This window comes from Ischnura elegans, chromosome 6 (genome assembly GCF_921293095.1).
Source record: "Ischnura elegans chromosome 6, ioIscEleg1.1, whole genome shotgun sequence".
NCBI classification, from domain to species: Eukaryota; Metazoa; Arthropoda; class Insecta; order Odonata; family Coenagrionidae; genus Ischnura; species Ischnura elegans.
In genome coordinates, this window is record NC_060251.1 from 2,968,827 (window position 1) to 2,990,816 (window position 21,990).

Consider the following 21,990-nt stretch of genomic DNA (forward strand, 5'->3'; position numbering starts at 1 on the left):
CAAAAGATACGCTGCAGAAATTTTATATTTCTCCCATCCTTCTCTCAAAACATGTCACGGATCTGGACTACATGAACATGAGACAATAATATTCGAATTCAGGCACGAGGTTCCACCTGCAAGACAGAGGCCTAGGAATAACGTTGGTCCAAAGAGGACGTCTAACATCGAGAGAGAGAGAGCGAATGTGGCGCCACTCCATTTGTAAGGAAACCTTTTGGACTCATGCACCTTAACACTCACAGTGATGATCTTAGTACTATAGACCTATACTAGGGTAGTACAGGTCTATACTCCCCTAGTATAGGTCTATACACTGCAGGAACAATTGACTTTGTACTCAGTCACGCATACGGGTGCAAGGTTAAATACACCAAAGGATGAGGTACGCCATGAACAAATATTCGACTAAGCTGGGATTCGAACCCGGATCTCCCGGTTAGGTCAAACATTTTTCAAGGCGAACTTCATCCTTTGGTGTATAGGTCTATACGCTGGCAATTTTCTTCACTTCTGTGTTATCTCTGAGCATCCAACCTTTGATTCGGGAAAAAGGTGTTTGGCATCACTTTAAGGAACTAATATTGCTTTTGATTTTTATTTGTTTATTTAGAGGTTCTGATAAAAATGGAAAACTACCACTTTTCAAAGGCCGGATGGGATAATATTTGCCCGTTTATATATTAATAAGGCCGTTGCAAAAATGGAAGTATATCACGTGGCATAATATTACGCAAATGGCACAAATGCGTGTTAAGCACAAGAACAAGTATCATCATAATTATAAAAGGGAACGTGTTAGATAGTGAATAGAGTATTTGGCTATGAATGGAGATACTTCGAAAACATACCCCAGATAACCCTTTGAAACCCTTAAAACACAATCCTGGCTGTGTAAGGTGACCCTAAGAAAGGAACTCGATGCTTAAAATTTCACACGCCCGCGGCCTAGACTGGGTTGAGCCCTTGTCTCATCTATACAAATTAACCTTAGGTTTTAATGCTCAACGAGGTAATATATCAATAGCCAATAGGATAAAATAATAATATGAATATTTTAATAAATTATCCCTTTCTATTACATGATGACTTATTTAATTTTTCATAAATGATTTTTTTATGTTTTGGTACATTCACATGTTAAACCATTAACTGTGTTTCTAAAAGAATCCGAAAATTAACGGAAATGAAAGGTAATGGTGCCAACTATCTCAATTGGCTGAAAGAACGTTTTTTTTCGGTGTAATAAATAGCATGAACGCCTGCGTGTGTAGAGAGGCAGATAACATCATTCCTCCCAAGCAGGAGAACTAGTCGTCTTGAGTAATGACCCTATTCTCGCATCGCAAAACTCACCTCAGAGCGGCGTCGGGTATCCCATTTCGAGTTGGGTTCATTCGCTTGTCGCAATGCATTTGGCTCTCCGAGTGCACCACCGCAGGGGGAGAATATTGCACCATCCCCCGTCACTGCGAAGAGGGAAAGGTGTCCATGGCTACGGATGGCGGTTAGTAGGTTGGCCGGCAGTGCCCCCGCAGCACACGCCAATCTCACACGACCACCACCTCTATCTCTCCACGGAACCCCCGGCAAGGAAAGAACCCCCCGAAAGCCTTTTCAATCTCCGGACACCATGGGATTACGTCGTCGAGCGGACGAACTGGTCACGGCGGCGGCGATTGTGTTTTCAATCCTCGGATCAGCAGCCCTTGGACTAAAGCTGCGTGAGTATTAATCTTCGATGGAAGGTTATCACAATTATTTAATAAAAATAAAATGATAGAGAATTTAACTGTAAATCAATTTAAAATAAGGGACGAAAAAAAATTTAAATACCTTTTTTCCAATGAATCGTATTTTTAATTGATTTTTATTAAGCTAATACATGTCATAGTTATACATAAATTTTGATTTATTAGGTAAAAGTAAATTTTGGTTGAATTGACGGTGTCTGATCTTTTATTACGACTGTGTATGTTTTTGCAAATACCTAACATTACCCTATTTATTTCATTTTTTACACATGTATTTTTATATTTTGGTACAATGGTATTTTAAACCATTAACTTTATTCTAAAGGTATCCGAAAATTAGGCCCATTAATTACGTTGGATGATTTTGACGAATTTGACCCGATCCCTCTCTCCTTAGTGAGATATAGAGAGATTTGGCTCGACGCCCTCGCCTCTAATCTCAATAATTATGCCAATATGCGACTCGTTCCAATGTTAAATTATTCAAATACATATTTTTGAAAAATGAAAGGTCTTCCCAAGCATAGTAAATGAGTAGGATATATACTAAATGTATTTCTTGTTTCATCCTGTGCTATAAATATTATGTGTTATCTGTTTATTCCTTCAGTATAAATGTAAACCTGGAATTCCTGTAAATAATAAACAGACATGGGCCTGTAGTGCATGTGTCACGGTTCTGTCACTTTTTATTTTGCATTTTGTGAACTATTCCCATTTCATTTTTATCAAATTCCATCCTGCTCCAGATAAACACTATTTCTTGTCTCACGTCGAGTTATATACTGGGCGGAAGTTGTTATTGTAATATGGAATATACAATTTATTTTTTAGTTTGATTTAATGTGGCTGTTGAAGTTCTTCGGAATGAATACTTATTTCAAAAAGTTTTCTAATTGTTAAAGCGAGAAAAAAATTTATTTTTGCAAAGCATTAAAAGCTGTAAAGGTCCACGATAATGAACATTTATTATTGTTATTATTAATATAACATGATGTTGTTGAAAATGAGTATTTCCTGTGTAAATACGTTAATCTAGGCTTCATTGATTTGTTTTTATAAAAAAACAATTTGTTTCACTGTTTTTATTTAATGTTAATTAAGACTAGTATTTAAGATTAATAAGATCGCAATTTTACACTATTTCATGCAGAAATAAATTTCGTGATACTTTTCAGGACCTCCCTTCCCCCCAAAGTGAGATTGGGTGATAATCGACTTGAACCCTAACCCCCCCTAAACGCCTCATGTATTTAATGTGTGCCCCTATAGTGTACCGGACCGATATATCGGCTTTAGTTTCTCAGTCAAAAAGTGCCACGAGCCGAAATATCGGCTCCGAGGTAGCCAATTTTTCAAATCAATGATAATGCAGCAACTAAACTATTGAATAAAAAGCAGATTAAGTATATAGCTGAAAAGTAATATAATAAGGGTAAAATTTTAAATACAACATTTTGATGCACCAAAACCGACACAAGAAAATATTTTGTCTCGAAGTTTTTTCATTTAATTAAAGTAATTCAACTACCTTGGCATTCCCCGCCAGAGCTACTCCAAATAGGTAGCACTAAGACTGCTTCCTCACATATTACTTTCAGGGCTTTTGCAAGATTCCCAAGTCCTTGAAAATTCCATTTCTTCTTCTCTTCCAAAATTTTCATCCTCCCTAACTTTTTCCCTTTACACCCACTTGCGATAACTTCTTTACTATACTTGCTCGGCCTCGTTAATCTCCCTGTGATTTAAGTTGTCCCGGGAAATACGCACTCATCGTAGTCCTTACGGGTCATTCGAAGTAGCTAGCCCTATGGACAAATTTTCTTTGTGAGAAACATGGCGAAGCTAAGCGCGGAACATAAAAATTTTCTTCCATAATTTTTTAGAGGCAATAAAACAAAAAGAATATTTGGCGATAAAGAGTAAATAATCTGATGTCATCTGATCTGATCTGATGATATTATATTTCCCAAGTTTTCCTTACTCATCGATTAAAATGGTTTTATGTTGCATTCACACGTATTCGCAAACGCTAATTTGGCGCATATTTCTGTGACAAAGACAGAAACTACAAGCCAGCCGACAGCGACTAATTATTCCTGACGCCAAGGGAGAGATTCAGTGGCCTTTCCTATTGGCCTATTTTCCCTGACTAGCCCCCTGAATTTTCCCGGAATCCCCCAAATTTCCTGACTCCAAGAACCCTTAGTAGACGCTTGCAACGAATAGATATTGAATGCATGGGCGTACCCAGCGAGGGGCAGGAGGGGGAAGCTACCCTTCCCTCCTAGAAGCAAAAATCGCAAATGTCTCTAAGGGAAATAATATTTTTTCAAGCAAATAATTTTAGAAACTAATAAGGAGCGGTTGTAGTTTCCTTAAATGTCAATTTCATTCACCTGTTCCATGCATAAATCTCACCTGCAACTTGAACAACCCTTCCCCCTAGTTTTGATCCTGGGTAAGCCCTTGATTGGCGTTTTCCAAAACCCAAGTATTTGTGCGCGGTGAAGCCGACAAAAACATCGGTGCCGATAGCCAAAAATTGCCATGGTTCAAAGCCTTGAATTCGATCGATCACACTCGATCAAGATTAATCACCAAGCCCCATCGATCAACGGTGTTTTGTTCCTGACTTTTCCACGTATTGCTTTCTACGAAAAAATTGTCGTCTTTGGGATGCAAAGAAATGACGGTAATAGATTTTTTACATAACTCCTAGGAATTCAGATGATAGCGGCATTTTTAAGCACGTAATAGGGGAAGGTTGCCTAAATCGCACCAATTTTGGAAAAAAACAAAAACAAATCAACTCAAAAATAAGTGACGCAATACAATTTTTAATGCTGCTTAACATGAGGAGGGATGTCTTCTTCTCTCATAACTTTAGGGAACAGTCAATTCCAAGTTGAACACATGTATAAAAATTCAATTTCAAACATCTGCAAACGGAGCGATTTAGGTAACCGGTTTCCCAAATCGCAACACTGGAGACCAAAATTAGGAAATGATGTTTCAGCGACATTGAAAGGCAGAGAGGCAAGTTATTTAAGGTTATTTTTTTTAGATCCCTTAGCAGAGCAAACATGTGCATTAAAATACCCGTAACAGAAGGAATGAAAAATGTTAAATAAGTCATTTATTTGCTATTGATAATAAATGTAGTTTTTTTGGTTGATAAAAAACTGAAATTATTGAAACAAAATTTACAAGTCTTTTGTAGAAGTGTTTATGCTTTAGAATAGTTTTTTCACGGCAGCTTTTTTTTAGACTTATTACATCGCACAGGTACAGAGAGACGTGTTGCGAATTTGGAGCGACCGCTATTTTATATGAAATCATTTCCACTGCCTAAACACGTGATCATGTAACTCATATTCGGGGTCGTCCCTTGCCCTTCTCCCCTTCCACCTGTCCTTCAACGATTGTCTTCATCAGGCCATCATGTCTCATTATGGGGCCAACTAAGTTTCCCGTCTTCTGCTTAAGGTTTTTAGAATACCACCTTTTTCTCCCACTCTTCTTAGCACTTCCTCGTTACTTACTCGGCTATTCAATTTTTACCCAGAATTATCATATGAAAGGAAATAGAATCACAAGGAAAAGGAGTTAGCTCAAGGTAATATCCCTTACTAAGGATTCCCGGCTGGGGTGTATAGGAGGAAGCACAGAAACAAAGATGAGATATTACATCATACAAAAAACCAAAAACTCCGGACTTGCGTCACGTCACAACGCAGAAGGTAAGGAAGTGGAATTACATCAGTAGGGGACTACGCCGAAAATAGAGGAGTGACAAATAAACTCATTTTGGTTCAGTAGGTCAAATTTCTTCCGTTTCTTCTTCACAATGTCCCTCAGATCGGATGCATCTAACATTTGGTCCTTTTTTTGGATTCGAATGATTTTCACGTCCAAATTGGATGCAAGGTTTTCTTCCATCAGGTGCTTTGCAAAATAGGACTTTTGGTCATGGTTCTCGAAGCACCTTTTCTGTTCAGACACACGAGCACAGAAGTTCCTCGCAGTTTGACCGATAGAAACCCCCTCACACGAGTCACATTTGAGTTCATGCACACCACATTGACGCATAGGGTCAAGGGAGTCCTGGCTATTCTTGAAAAAGATTCTTAAATTTCTTGTCGAATAGAAGCTAACTCTATACTTATATCTAGGAAGAGGTTTGGCTGCTTGGTATTAAATTTTACCCAAATAAGGACGCCTTACCCATTTTTTGTGAAGCCTTACTTTGGTACCTGAGGATGATTGTATAACAATCGAAACACTTGTAGTACCTCCTCGGTTAATAAATTGTGGACAAGACGACATCTTCGTTCATCATTATCATTAACTATGCTCCACGACATCTCTTTTAAGGAAGTTGACTTTACCCACCTTGAAGTTGACCTTACGTCAAATATTAACAAATATTTTCACAAGCATTACATGTGTATTGTTATAATATGAATAACAAATTAACTCGATGAAACCATTGGCTTTACTTCAGTATTTAAGTTTTCTAACTAAACAGTACCAGGACACATTTTTAATGATAGCTCATGACATTTTCATGCAATCACGGGCTAAATCTTACTAAATCATCACTTACTAAATATTTTGTTACAAGATACTCAGTAGGCTTATGCTTGTCTCCGATTTCAAGGCAAAGACGGCAGGAATTACATGACCACGATATGCCTACGTAACATTTTGGCCACATCATGTCGCTGAACTATGTTTAATTTATCTCAAACGTCTAAGATATTCACTTACCAATTCTTAGAATGTAAATGAGCCACTAATTAAACCAATGATCGTCTGTAGACAAACTTACTGATTTCGGCCGATGTCGACACGGACGATGGGTGTAGTGGTTAGTGGTGGAAAAATGTCGGTAAAACAATCGATTTTTCGATTTATTGATTTTTAATCGAAAACGAAAGCTCGAATTTTTGACAAAAATTTAAATTTAAACCGAAAGATCGATAAATCCAAAAAGTCGAAGGGTCTTTAAAAATAAAAACAATTTGAACAAAAACATGTTTACTTTGCATAATAAAGCACAAAAATATGCATTTGAGACACAGAAAAACATCGCTGAAAATCTGCTTAGAACGCATTCGTGAATTATTATTAGCAACATTTACAAACGCGTAAGCACGTAAAAGTTTTCGCACCTCCGCTTGGAACCATTCGGCTTCACTCAATGAAATGCTTTCCTGACGATCGAAAGCTTGCTTTCCAATTTCACCGCCTTCATAGAGAAGTATTTCACAGGGGACAAATGACGTTATCTTAGGCCGGTAGTGATGCTGCTAGGATCAAACGAAATGGTCAAGATCGAAGTTAAAAAATCGAGTTTGGATCTAAACTCGAAGATCAAAGCTTGATCTCGATTTCCTTGATTTTTAGCATTTAAAATGCTATAATAGAAAACGATTTTTCCTTTAGTAGTCGTAGTTGAAGTGCCCTCCACAAATACTCGAGTAAGGATCGGAAAGTTAATAAAAAAAACTACCATTACCAAGAATAGAAACCAGACCCGTAGGGTGGAAAGTCAACACTCAATCCACGACGCCATTTCCATTCCCCAGTTGATTTCAAATTTGAAATTCCAATTCCATTCCAAAGTTGAAAAATAATCGCCATTCTTATCCATGGGACTGTAACATAATAACCTAGAAGTTAAAAGGCAACGGACTGCTTTACCTATTTGAAGAAATGTCATGGACAGAGAGTTTGAGAGGATACCTCTACTGGAATTTGAGAAGTAGCGATGACAATAAAATTATTACAGAGATTTCATTGCAATTTCTGCACCGGAATTGGATAGTATCAATCTTAAGGCAATAATATCAAGCTACAGCATAACATAATGAGCTAAATTACTCAGAAATGTGAATACAAATTTCAAAAATAATCTCGCAATAATATCATTTAAATATTCGAATAAAAACCTAAACCTAAAAAATATCGTAAAATTGGGTTACTTTGGCCCACTTCACTCCTTATTGGCACATAAAATATGTAAAAATCGGTCAATTTGAACCTATGCGATGCATAATATTTTGCATATTACTTTTTGGGGTTATGACTGCGTGTTATATGAATTTCATACGCATAAATGATACAGAAATTCCTTGATGATTGTTTTTTTTTAAGTTGTGCCAGTAATGCCCCAACCTGGGGTTACTTTGCCCCACGCACGCCATTTCACGTTTATGATATTTTTACTGATGAGTCAATGTTACCCCAAGAAGGAAGTTTTACCATCCCATTATTCTTCCATACTTTTTTCATACTTTCGAACCTTAAAACTGTAGGAAACTCTAGTTATTTCTGTCACCTAATTTTGGCAGCATTCAATTTCACAATATGTTGACTGAAAAACAATTTTAAAATATTAAATCTTTTTTCAGAGTGTGGACCAAAGTAATTGATGAAATGTCTTGGACAGAAAGTTTGAGAGGATACCTTTACTTGAATTTGAGATTTACCAATGCTAATAAAATAATTACGGAGATTTCATTGAAATTTCTCCACCGGACTTGGATAGCATCAATCTTAAGGCATTAATATCAAGCTATCACATAACATAATGAGCTCAATTACTAAGAAATGTGAATACAAATGTCAAAAAAAATAATTACGGAGATTTCATTGAAATTTATCCACCGTAATTGGATAGTATCAATCTTAAGGCATTAATATCAAGCTACCACATAACATAATGAGCTCAATTACTAAGAAATGTGAATGCAAATGTCAAAAAATCCTCGAATTAACATCATTTAAATATTTGAATAAAGACCTTAACCTAAACGATATCGTAAAATTGCTTTGGCCATACTTTGGCCCACTTCACTACTCATTGGTACATTAAATATATAAAAATCGGTCAATTTGAACCTATGCGATGTATTTGCCTATGCGATTTTTCAGAGTGTGGACCCCTAGCTTAGATGGGTAGCCTACGGAAATCATGCATTGATGGGTTGATTGTAAGGGATTCCTATCGTTACTATTTCCTTTTTACTCGAGTGGCACCGGAAATTCCACGGATACTTCTACGCTGCCATGGAAACATATGACTGCCGTTTTTCTCAGAGATTTGAATGCGTGCATTTCAGGCGCTGCGTATGTAATGGAGAAATTTTCTATGCGGTTAGAGGCAGGTTTTACGGCCGGGAGCTAATGGAGAAAAGTAGGGCGTGCGCTATGCGAAGGGCGGGAACTTGCGGCTAGGCGTGCGATTTTTTTCCTTCTAATTGTTCTCATTTCCAATTGACCACCTGAACTTGCGTAATTTTAAGTATGGAAAAGTAGCTTGCAACTTAAATTTCACCCTGCTAGCTAATGACGAAATGTTTCAGGTTTCTATCCACAACATATTCGCCTATCATTTTCCAAGAGAGAGGAAATAGCAGCTTAGTCGTGTGAGCAGAGGTGGTCATAAATGGCGGTTATTTCCATTTATATAACTTGGAAGGAGTAAATTCCAAGCGCCCCATCACAAGAAAACACTTTCAGCTACTTTCAATAAGAAAAGGAAAAAATAAACATCACTGGAAAAAATTATAAAAAATATATCACATGGGAAAGGAAAAAAGATTATAGTGAAATATTAAATGTCCGCATTGTGTTCATAAAGACTGTTTTTCCGATTAATTTGCAAATTGTTAACTCTAAGTTTCTGTTAACACAAACATAACACTTTACCCACAATATAGACCAATGCGCACATTAACAATTGATTTATAGCTGGCTGGTTGGGGTGAACTTGGTTTACCGGGACAGCTTGTAACGCGCATGTAAAGACTCAAATATTGAATCTCTTACTTTTAGGAAAAATTAATGCTGAAATTTAAAAAAATAATCTTTAGTTAAAATAGAAAAAGAATAATAAATAAATATTCTTACTAGATATCACGAAATTATTTTTGAAAATTGAGGAAAACCACATGGAGTTTTACAAATATCTCTACGGATTGAATTATTTTAAATCGAAAGACATTTTTGGTCGAATTTAAACCAATATAATTTTGATAAAAGGCAATTGAAAATTTAGGACACTGACCGTAAGAGTGAAAACATAAAACAAGCTGAAGTACCTACGATATCCACGATTTGTACCAATTGATGCAATTGAAAATTCTACTAGAAGCAGATGCAATTATTTAAAAAATCAAACTGATTCGCAGTTAAACTTACTTAATATACTGAGTAAAAAAGCCTCCTTGGCTCAGATGCTAACGAAATATTGACTGCCATGACGCGATTTTCCTGACTCTAGTGAGGCCTCAATTGGAATATGCTGCTAGCGTGTGGGACCCTTACGAGGTAGGACTAATAGCTGAAATCAATCGAGTACAGCGCAGTGCGGCCAGATTTGTGATGAGTTGTTACGACAAAAAGATCAGCGTTTCAAGTATGTGACACAAGTTAGGAAGGGAATCTTTACAGGAGCGTAGATCGAAGTATAGGCTTAACTTACTTAGGAAACTCGAAGAAGATATTTTCTCAGACAACGTGAATCATATCCTTCGTTTACCATCGTACTATAGTAGACGCGATAATGATAATAAAATAAAATAAATAGACTGCAAAACAGAGAGATTTAAAATGTCATTCTTCCCTAGTACTGTTAAGGATAGCAACGTTGTCCCAATTGATAGGATTAATGCCATCGCTCGCTAGGATCACTCATTGCATGTTTTTTCATAGTTCTAACCTTGTATGAATTTTCTCTAGGAATTACTACCCGTTAGCATTTTTTTAATGAAGAAGCATGTTTATTTTTCTAGTGTGCGTAATATTTCTTTGACCGTGTGGTGTGCATGCGGCGGTCCTCTTGCATGCTGCATGTTTGTGATTTGTCACCCCCTGCAAAACACCCTAGAGGTGGCTCGCAGGGTATTATGTAGATGTAGATTGTGTGGGAAATACTCACTTTTGCTCATCGGGGGGGGGGGGGTGGGGGGAGCTCCCCCCCATTCCCAGGCCCCCTGGAAAAGGCCTGCGGCCTGTTATGTTCACAATGGAAGGTCTTATACTTTTTGTCTGCCATTTGTTACTTGAGGATCGTTTACTTTTCAGTTGGATAGATTAGATATAAACTATATTTCCACTTTCAATTAAAACGAGCGCATGGTGCGTATACTACAATGTGGAAATAAATTATTGTTTATTTTGTTATAGAAGAGAAACTTTTTTATGGGGGACTAAAAAAATAAAATAATTTTCTACGAGTCTGACAGTCTCTCTAAATGATTCAATTCGAATACAAAAAACGTTGAGAGCATGTTCCAGTGTAACACTCGATTCATACTTAATATCATAACATAACGACTTTACGAAATACAATGAACTGCATTTTAATCGACAAAGCATGGCTTAAAGCGAGTAAACACTGCAAAAAGTATAGTTAGAAACACCTGTTTCAGATCTAATTCATCGCAATTTGTATTCATATGGAGCATTGAATATTTTGTTACTTTTACCAAACAAGTTTGATACATGTAGTTCGGTAAATACTATCAACATGGCAACCATTAGTTCGATAAAACAACTAAGATCAAACGCATTCAGACCCGATGTAGCGTGAGCCGATGAAAGATTTTCCACCAAGAAAACAATTTTTCTGATTGAAAATCATAAAATGAGAAGTTCAACGTAGGTTTCCTCAAAATAAATACAAAAAAATTGGACAAAAAAATGTCTCTGCATAGGGCCTTGAACATGGGCCCCCCACGTGTAATAACGGACTCTAATCTTAATAGAGGATGATACACACAATAGAATTACATAGGAACTGAATTTCAATATCTAGTGCAATTGCGCAAAGTAAGCAAAGTAATCCTTAGCATGAATTGGGGCTGGTATGACGAATTTTATCGAAAGGTTATTTATCATGATCGCGAATGATACCACTTCAGGAATACCTCTCTTTAAAGTTTTAATAAGACGGGATACACAAAAATCACCTATAAGCTTAAATATCCAATACTATGCGCAATAAAATCATCTGCTGAGTTTATTATTAAAGTATTCTACCGATTAAGGTAGGTTTCCAAGGAGTGTTTGAGAAGAATTGCGGGAGCCTCCCCTTGCATCATGCACTCCCCTCTTCAACTCACAATTAGACCTACTCCATTTCATTCTATCTAAAAATCCTATTCTCTTACTTCCTCTGCCTCGTTTACCTAACATTCTACCAACCCTGTTTTCAAAATCCCCTCCCCGCTGAGTACTCGCTCCATCCATTCCTTCTGTCTCCTCCGTACCTCATCTTAAAGCTGCCTCTGCTAACCCGCCATGTCCAGCACTTCGTCGTTCCTCTTCCTCTTCGTCCACTTCACCTTCTCCATTCTTCGCCACACCCTCGTTTCTGCACCGTAGAGAGCTAAACTCCAGATCAGACTCTTCACTAACCTTTTCTTTAAATTCTTACATAGCGAAGGTCCTTCCTGTTCATGAACGCCTCCTTTGCTAATGCAATTCTCTTCCTAATGTCCTTACTACTGTATCCGTTTTCCTATAACGTACTGCCTAAATAGTTGAACTGCTCAACCTTCTCAAGTTTTTCACCACCCACTTTTATAGTTTCTCCTGAAAAATTCTGCTGCTTCCTCTTCCCTGTCGCTCTGAATGCCTAATCCAAATTCTCTTACTTTGTTTCCATCCCTCCCTTCCCCGACTGAAGCGTTCCAGTCCCCCATCACTATCAGATTTTCCTTACCCGGAGTTTCTCTAATTATTTCCTCGAGCTTTTCATACACCTCATCTACTTCTTTCTCCCTATGATTGCTAGTGGGCATGTAAACTTGAACCACCACTAGGTTGGTGGGTCGTTCCTCAAATTCCACCATAAGAATTCTATCGCTTACTTGATCTATACCTACCATACGCTTACCCATCTTCCCGTTTAATACTAAAGCTACCCCTCGTTGACTTTCCTCCCCACCATTATATATAATACCGTACCCGTCACTCCAATAGTCCCCACTATCCTTCCACCTAACTTCGGATAGACCCAAGATATGTATCCTCCCTTTCTGCATTTCTCTTTCTATATTTTCTAGTTTACCCGCCCTCATCATTGTCCTCATATTCCACGTCCCTACATTTATGGAATCCTTTTTCTTCTCCATCCTCTTGATCTTCTTATCCTCCTCCTTGGATGCTGGTGCTGAATAATATGATGATGATATGTCTCTGCAAGGATTTCGCATGATAAGAACCCCGAGGACCTTGCCGACCTCGCTGCCACCTACGACACCCGCCCTTAAGGGCTGGGTCCCGCGATTCCATCCGAGGCTAGTTTTATCAAACTCCATGTTTTCAGTGAAGAGATAGTTGGTAGGGTTTCCCACTTCTATTCCAACAGTGTTTTTCACGTGATACCATCACGTGGACTACCTTTCGTCTGGCTCCTACCCTTCGACCTATCTGGCATGGGTGGCCCTAACGCGCAATCCTTTCTATCGAAACAAGGTTGTAGCCCAAGAGAAAGGTATCTAGTGAGTAGAATATGACGACTTTTGATTAACAAGACATTATAAATGCCATGATTTTAGCAAAGTTTACGTGAGTTTCGTAAGGCAGTTAATTGAATAAGGAATACCTATAATATCACTTATCTTCCATATTCCATTATTCATTACCTTTGATGCACCAGCTCACGGATAACATTGCAAATTAAAAAGGATATTAACGGAAAAAAGAACGTAAACAAAAATAAAATGTTACGCCATCACAAACAATAAAAACAAAATCATTTTTACCCACCTATCTTCAATGGAAGGTATGTTTAGAAATCTTTCTACTGCAATAGTGTATCGGAAACAAGACAGGAACTACAGTCAACAACGCGAATCACCTTTAACTACCACACTTTTGATTTTCATACCACTGAAATTTCATATAGAGAATGTAATTAATAAAAAATGATAAGTGAGTTCCTACCCTATATTTCTCCTCTCGTTTGAATACGCTTTGATGTAAACGAATTTTTGTTTATATGGAAAGAAGCCATTAAGAAAGTGACTTTTCAAAAATTACTTTGTAAATTTCCTCCCTTATCTTCATCATCTTTTCTTTTTAATTGTTTAATCTTCTTATCCAATGTTTTCGTTTTAATTCCTTCATCTTCTTTTACAATTTTGCTTCTTCTGTTTACATAAACAGATACGTTGTTATGATTATTTGTTTGTATCTTTCTTCCAATGATCTTCCATTGGTTTTTGGTGGCCAATGTTTTAATTAATCCCCATGCTCCATTTTAAATGAATAGACAGATAATAATGGGAAATTTAGTGATTTCACAATTTTTCCTGGGGTTTTAGGTCATTTTAGAGGGTTCGTCATAAGACCTTTTGTCGTATCTCGTCTCGTTCACCTCAAAAAATTTGTATGAGTGAGTGAGTGGTCGTATGTGGGCTTCATAGCATACTTTTAATAATAGATGGATACTTTCAATAACTCGTTAATCAACGATTTTTCGAACAAATACGGAACAATAAATAAAGAATTAGAAAGCATTTGTAAGTTCTTTATTTACTCGCTTAATTTTTCTAATTCATATCAATTTTTATTTCACAGCCGACTACATACAGGTCTGCAGAAAAGGGATTCCCAATTTGGACGAATGCATTAAAGAGCACGCAGCCCCCGTGATTGGCCGGCTGAAAGACGGTGAGTGATTGGGATATTTAATTTTACTTGCAGTAAACCGGGACAACTTTGCCAGGTTTTCAAATATTATGTTTAGCGCTCTATCAAGTTCCCGAACTTTCCAAGAGAGGCGCTCATATTTTCATCGCACTGGCGATATTCTATGGGCGATATTGCTAACCCTCCTTACAATGAAACCCGCGGCATTTTTTCCTTGTCTGACTAAAATGTAAAATTTTTCTTTTAATATCGATGTTAGTGACGTTAAACATTCCTCTTTCAATGCTTTGAGTATCTCTGTGTACCTTCCTCCATATTAAAGATTTTTCAAAGTTCAAAATTGTTTTTTCGAGACGCCTAGCCTCGCGTGCGGTTGTCACTTTCCTAACGACAAAAGCATTTCGTCACGAAGTTGTCGGTTACACCAACGAATGTCGATAGAGGCGTTCCGTGAATCGCATTTCTGCCGGCGCAAGCGACGATCGTCGGTAGCCGTGTACAGAATTCCGCCCCAGTTCCATGGAATCTTTGCCAACTACGTCTTTAATTTTTTCAGCGTATAAACTTTTCCTTAAGTTGTAATTTTTCATTATGGTTTATGATTATTTTAAAGCATTATCGTATCTTAACTTACGATAATGACGTTGAAAAAGAAAAAAGTGTCCCGGTTTAAGATACCTGCTTATTTGACAGCATAATTATAGCCGAGAACAGAAATCGAAATTTCCTGAGAACAAAAAATGGTTTTAAATGATTTTAGTGTACATAACTGCTACGCTATATCCTCATAAAAGTTTTAAACACATAGTATTTCATAATTTATATGATAGTAAAAATACTCTTGCGTAATATATGCAACAAATAGATTCTTACTGATAACATGCTACCTCAAGGAGAAAACTAAGTCTACGTAAATGAGAAATTTAAAAGGCGGTACAATTATGCATAGAGAATAGTTTTTCCTTCGCTTTCCTTAAGCCTTAAACTGAACGAAGTCACGAGTCGTACAAAATTAATAATATTTATCTGCAATTACGTATGTTGCCAGAATATTTTTTTTATTTTACCCAGATTCCAAAATAAAAAGTAAATAATCTCAAGGGAAAATAACAAGGATAAAAATCGTCAATAACTATAACAGGATTCCTTCCCAAACAAAATGAAAATATTCCCTCTTTTCACAGGTATCCCGGAGTTCAACGTTCCGCCAATGGATCCCTTATATGTGAGGAAAATCAGAGTGGAGAACGGTGGTCTGGGAATCTCAATGCAATCCGGTAACGTGAGGATACACGGATTGTCGAAATCGAAGCCCATTGGACAGTGGATGTAAGGGGGTATTCCTTTGAAAAATCTATTGATCGTTAATTTTTTAAGCGTTTTGATAAAATCATTTTTAAATTTAAGATTTAGGAGTCTTCGATTACATTCCCACCGCAGAATTAAATTCACCCAAAAGACCTGTTTGCATGATACATTAACACGTACGATTTAATGTCTGTTTGCATGATCCATTATTGTGGATCAGAACGGAATATCAAATTGCATGGACCAAATTAGAACAGGATCTGTTTTCTGCACATGCATTCGAAAAGGTTGGGAGGTTAAGCGGTGCATATCCGTGTTCCTTCACACGTTCATACATACAAACATTAGCTCGTACGGGTTTAAGTACCGTGTAAACAGGGCTTAATACAACCATGGTCTCAGGATAGGGTTCTCAGAAAAAGAATTACACCGGTAATGGTACAATATTCAAATCACTCCAGCTTGTCTGCCTTCTGTCATTAACAAGCACTATTTAGTTTCCAGTAAGACCTGTGAGTTTCCATCCTATCCATGACCTTACTCTCTTCCTCTCCCTGCCCCACCTACCCAAATTTCTTCCCTATGAAGGACGGTTAACCCATTTCTCCCCACCATCACGGCTACATCCTACCATTTTGAAGTGGATACGGTACCATTCTTGAAGAAATCCCGCACTCCTTTTTACGATCGAATTGTAACGTATATATTGTTGAAGCTTGTAATGACTTAATCCGCTCATTCGTGGATTTTTGAAGCCGGTCGAAATAATCTCAGTGACGCAAAGAGACGGGTGCGGAACGGAAACTGGCAATGGACGCCCACTGTTAGTGAATTACATGCAAGAATCATAAAAATAAACAGAAAAAACAAATCAAGTCGTATTGTATGCATAATTTTAACTTTCCTTCATCCAAAAATATGCTTGCCCCGAAGATTTATTACTTTTTATCAGGGTCACTCGTAGAATTTTGGACGACATTAGATTCTCACCTCGTTACAGCCTGTGAGACCATGTGGCGAAGGATCGTTTAGAAATAGCCATCTTATGTATCACCAAAATATTTCACTAGATTATTTTTTAAAAACCATAGGAGCAACAACCTATATAACTTCACAATAAAAAGCAAAAATTTTTCTGGACGGAAAAAGACTAAATGGAAAAAAGTTAAGAACTTAACGAAAAATAGCTTAACAAGTACGGGGTCAGCGTACACTATGCGCATATATCATTCCCAAAAACTATAACAGAAAACTACCGCACAAAAAAGGCATTGAAATTGAGTCTGTCTTCTCACAAGTTTACTTATCAATTCCAAATCATATCCACGTTTTTTTCATATCCATAATTTAAATTCCGAGGTGTCTTCTACCACGATTCGCGGTTATAAAAAGCAAAACGCGGTTGCAAAGCGCACGATAATAAATGAATGCGGATGTGCGCTTTCCAAGTTCAGTTTATTTTCCCGTTAACTCTAAATCGACCAATAACCTCACGTTATTTTTACCCCACGGTGTAACATATGTGTTGGGTGCAAACGGTTTGACAAAATTATATCATAAAATACTCTAAATTTGGTAAAAAAATATCAAGTACTCAAATCGAGACGGGTTGCAAACTTTATGTGGGTAACACTATTCACTCCTAGAATTGTGGAAAACTCTCTATTGAACAATTCTCTGGAAAATTTGGAAAGACATGGGATATGAGGGCAAAAGACATCAAATCTATTAAAAAAGTAGTTTCAAATGTGATTTATACAGACATTTTTATGATTACTTACTTTTAGTAATAATTTTGTGATAAGAGTCATATTTTTATCTTCAGTGAGATTTTATCTTTGAGCATCCCGCGCTGTGCCGATCCCCATCTCGATTCGATTCTAATCGTCCGTAGACATCGATTTAATTCACTGTGGGCCAAAAAATTGCTTCTTTTCAGGAGCACCTTTTCCCTGTGTGGAACAGTTGCCATCTTAAACCACGATCTCATATCCATTTTTTTTCAAAATCAGATATTGTTAACCTCTGCCGCCCGAGACCTAAAGTTTTACATTTTGCGAAAATTCAGAATGCTGAATTTAAAGATGAACCATGGAGAAAAAAATCACCAATAAAAGCTTCTTTTGCAAATAAGCGATTATGAATATAACGTTCAAGAATATTTTGATTAAATTGAAGGTTTACCTAAAGACTTTAATGGTTTTCCGGTGGGCTTGAGGAATCAACTAATATCGAGTGTACGCGATCCGCGTGCCATCCAAAATGTCTGGCTGTCTGCGGCATCACTTCACATTTTGCCTTTTGGAAGCCGAATTTGCGATAAACTAACTACTTTTTCTCGTGTCACTAATAAATGATCATTTGGAGGGAAATAATTACCATACAGATGCCTAAAACATCGTAAATGTTGAAATTATTTGATGCGGAAATGTACCCTTAATAACATCCACCGATTAAAGTTTCTAGGATTGAAATTCTTATCGCAGCGTGACACCGAAGCGATAATCGTTAATTTTAACGTATTCCATAAGACCATATGTAATATTTAGCAACTGTAGAGACGGCGAGATAGAGTACCGATGCGTTCATAGAAAAAAAAGACTAGCGTGGAACGTTGGGAAATTAACGCAAAAATTATGGTGGGGCTTGGTCGAATTGGAATTAGCAACCAAATCTGCGTGTAGCTTTGGAAATCGCAGTGTCACAGTGATTTTTTCATGCAATATCATAGAGTAAGTATTCACTTACTCTATGGCAATATCTATCAGTGCTATGTTAGCTTTAATCGTGAATCATAATAGACGCATCTCGGAATGAATATTAGCATGGATCTAATAAGGATCACGTATCTAGTAAATTTGAGTGCACTAATACTATGTTAGACTTCCACCCGGCGAAGCCTGAATCAAGTCCCTGCATTGATAAATTGCAGGGTGGTCGCTGCCCCAGGAAAAGGCATATTTTGTTACTCTTCCAAAGAAATGCCAATCATCGGTGGAATCTCAGCGCCTGAGGATAATAACCACGTCAAAAGTAACTGCGTTGTAGATTTCAGGAATAAACCCATGGCCCTCCATTAGCCCGTGCCTCTGATGTTTTTTATTTCGTTTCCGAGATCACGCAGGCCATAAATCATTGTCGTCGAAAGAAAATATCAAGTTACACGAGAAAAATGGAAGCGTGTTCATCCCCACCCCACCTCACCCACTGACCTTTTTCGTCCTACCTGCTTCAATTCTCCGTTTATGGAGGACAAATGCTTAGTGAGTCACTTTCTGGGCCAGAAGATGGCTCGATTCCTTCGGCAATTGGATGACATGCACGAGATTGAAAACAGATTGAGACCAAACGCGACGAATTTCTGACGATATTATGGTTTTTTTTTCAGCTCTAATATAATTGCCACTACGTTTTCTAGTTTCAACTAGGATAAAGTAATATTCAACATTGTCCAAACAAACAGAAATAAACTACCAGTAGGGAGAACTAGGCATGAGATTCCAGTCTCCCCGCCTAAGAGGGATACTGAAGGGGGATACTGGAGTCTCAGGCCCCAAAATCACCTAATTACCATTGAAAAAATACAGCGCGGAACATATTGAAATTGGCGAGTGATTATGATATTTCTCTTGTGCTGTGAATTCATTTCAAACAATAACAGAACTCTAAAACTTCACAACACTATTTTTTTGTCATTATAACGATTTAATGAGATGGTACGCGTTTTTTTCTTCCCCATAATTGATGAGCCATAAGTTCTTCAACAGGTTTCTTACTTAACGTCTTTATTGATCAAAAAATATGACATAAGTTTTTCCAATTGCTCGTATTGTGTTTCTCCTTCTTGCAGCCCAACCGCGGCAGTCGTAAAAAACAGAGTTTGCAATTGCTGTTCTCTAATACGTTTTTAGATAACATTTCCAAATACTTGCACCAATTTTCATCTCCAGTAAATTTAACCAGTAAATGATGTGTAAATATCGTTATCCAGTCTTATAATTTTAGATCACACGACCACACGAAGGAGAACTTCACTTTGAGACTCCAACGGGATTTTATGCCAGAAAACTAATGCCTTCTGGTCTTATTCTAAACCCTCCTAGGAATAAGGTTTCCCCGCCCAGTTTCCGATGGAATCTGTTCGCCCCAAGACTGGAGATAAACTCCAATTATGAAGTCGACGGAAGGATCCTGCTCCTACCCATCGTTGGAAAAGGAAACCTCAACATTACATTGAGTAAGATAAGTACCTATTATTGTTAACTGCAGAGACTATTGTTGAAAGAGACCTGCATTTAAGTGTTCGTTCTCTTCGGCGAGACTTGATGGGAATCGGCTTAACATAATGAAATGTAAAAACATTATAATTCCATAAAAATTTAATGCTCTACGACCTTGGTTTCGACATGGCCCGTCTTCATCTGGTACATTTACATCGGAGACACAGAAGAAATAGTCACACACAAATTCATTTAAAATAATTCCGTTTTTTTTTTTTAAACGATTGGAATGAATTTTTGAGTGACTAATGCACCGTATTCGATTTTTCTGAGATTACCAATGCATGCATGAGGCACAGAGCTCAGGGAAACATCTCTTAATAATCACCTATTAAAACTGCCTAAGTTCGGAAAGTTTCCTTCGTTTGATAAGGTATTAAAAATCCATAATTAATTTAAGCGCTACCTGCTAGCAGGGTACTCTGCTACCTGCTAGCAGCCTGCATCAGCATCCTACGCCTAGCGGCGCACCTCTGTGTCCTCGTCCCAAGGTCACCTCACTCAGCGGCAGCGGGAACCAGAATATGTTATGATGAAAACCGAGATACATTATTCTGGAAGTACAAAATATTTTCGTTTCTTCGTTCGCAGCCGACGTGGACTACGTGTATAGTTTCGAGTGCGATTTGGAGCGGAGGGAAGACGGCAAGGAGTACCTCGTGCCCACGACCAGCCACATCGACTTCAAAAGCAGCCGAATGTACACAACCCTATCGAACCTCTTCAACGGAAACAAACTCCTGGGTAAGACTGAACGGTCCCCTGAACGATTTCAATCGGATATTCTTCGGACTAATCACTTCATCAGTGATTCGTAAGCAGTCTAGCCACTCCAATATCAAACTGAAATTACCACGACTTTTATAGGGTGCACTTACAAATTTCCAGACTGCTTCATAAGGCCTGGTTGCACGTTACAATGACATATACGAGTTCATGAGTGAATACATGAACGATTTTGGTGAAAAGCAACGGAACTTGTATGAATGCATGAACCAAATTAGAACAGGTTCTATTTTGCTGTTCGAGGGTTCGCACAAGTTGGTTGGTTACACGGTACATTTTCACGTTTATTCACGCGTAAATACAAGGCCCTCACATGCTCATTATTACATACATTAACTCTTACATGCAAAAGCATCATGTTTCCTGACCTATAGAATATTTTGTAAAGTGTTTACGTCTTTCTTGGCGATAAAATGGGATTCGGGTCAAGTAATGACTTTCTAAAGTAGGGAAATCAAAAAGCACGAAATAAAAAAATAAAACTAATAAATGAATAAAACAGCTTTGCACAGATTTAAAAATATTCCCAGAATTATATTAAAAGCGAAAGACTATTAAGAGGTTAAAAAGATTTAGGCAACATTTACTCCCCTTCTCAAACAATAAAAGAATTTAAACTGCACCGAATAAAATCTTTTGTGAATCCGATGAGACTGCCACACAAATAAAATTCCATGGACAAACCATCAAAATTAAATAATGGCATACTTCTTAAATCATTCCTTTTCTTTTTCCTTTGTAGGCAACCAGATGAACTATTTCCTGAACGAAAACTGGAGAGAGATACAAAAGGAGTTCGGACCCCCGATAGCCGATGCTCTGGCTAAAGCCATAAGGAAGATAGTCAACGCCATAACGAGAAAAGTGCCACTTGACGCCATTTTTCCAGAAGAAGTATGAAGAAAAATATTGACGAAATATGGGAAGAAAAGAGAAATTTGTGAAAGGATAAATGTTTACTATACCAAAAATCACCTTGTACATAAAACATAATATTTTTATACAAAATATTTAAGATAATCTATCTTCACGTACAACCTGATGAATGGAGAGAGACCTGAAAAAAGCGCCCCCTGAACTCGCCAACTTCCACTCGACTTGGGGCGTAATGTACATTAATGCAATTACTCTCCTAGTTTGGGAATTTCTAGCTTCCGAGTATGAAATCAAATATGAAGGTGTGTGGAGGG

General features: G+C 37.5%; 1 protein-coding gene across 1 annotated transcript; it reads left to right on the forward strand.

Moving 5' to 3' along the window:
• Positions 1-1,565: 1,565 nt before the first annotated feature.
• On the forward strand, positions 1,566-21,810 carry LOC124161491 (circadian clock-controlled protein daywake-like). Its single transcript, XM_046537819.1, has 6 exons — positions 1,566-1,724; positions 14,355-14,447; positions 15,611-15,755; positions 19,838-19,971; positions 20,606-20,758; positions 21,543-21,810. Exons 1-6 carry the CDS (start codon positions 1,634-1,636, stop codon positions 21,698-21,700), a joined length of 774 nt encoding a protein of 257 aa, XP_046393775.1. The 5' UTR covers positions 1,566-1,633; the 3' UTR covers positions 21,701-21,810.
• The last annotated feature ends 180 nt before the right edge of the window (positions 21,811-21,990 follow it).

What these genes read in the sequence shown, in the direction of transcription:
- LOC124161491 (XM_046537819.1), top strand. Translation starts at nt 1,634, where the DNA reads ATGGGATTACGTCGTCGAGCGGACGAACTGGTCACGGCGGCGGCGATT. An exon ending in AGCCCTTGGACTAAAGCTGC is followed by an intron (nt 1,725 to 14,354) that starts GTGAGTATTAAT and finishes TTTATTTCACAG; the next exon opens with CCGACTACATACAGGTCTGC. An exon ending in CAACGGAAACAAACTCCTGG is followed by an intron (nt 20,759 to 21,542) that starts GTAAGACTGAAC and finishes TTTCCTTTGTAG; the next exon opens with GCAACCAGATGAACTATTTC.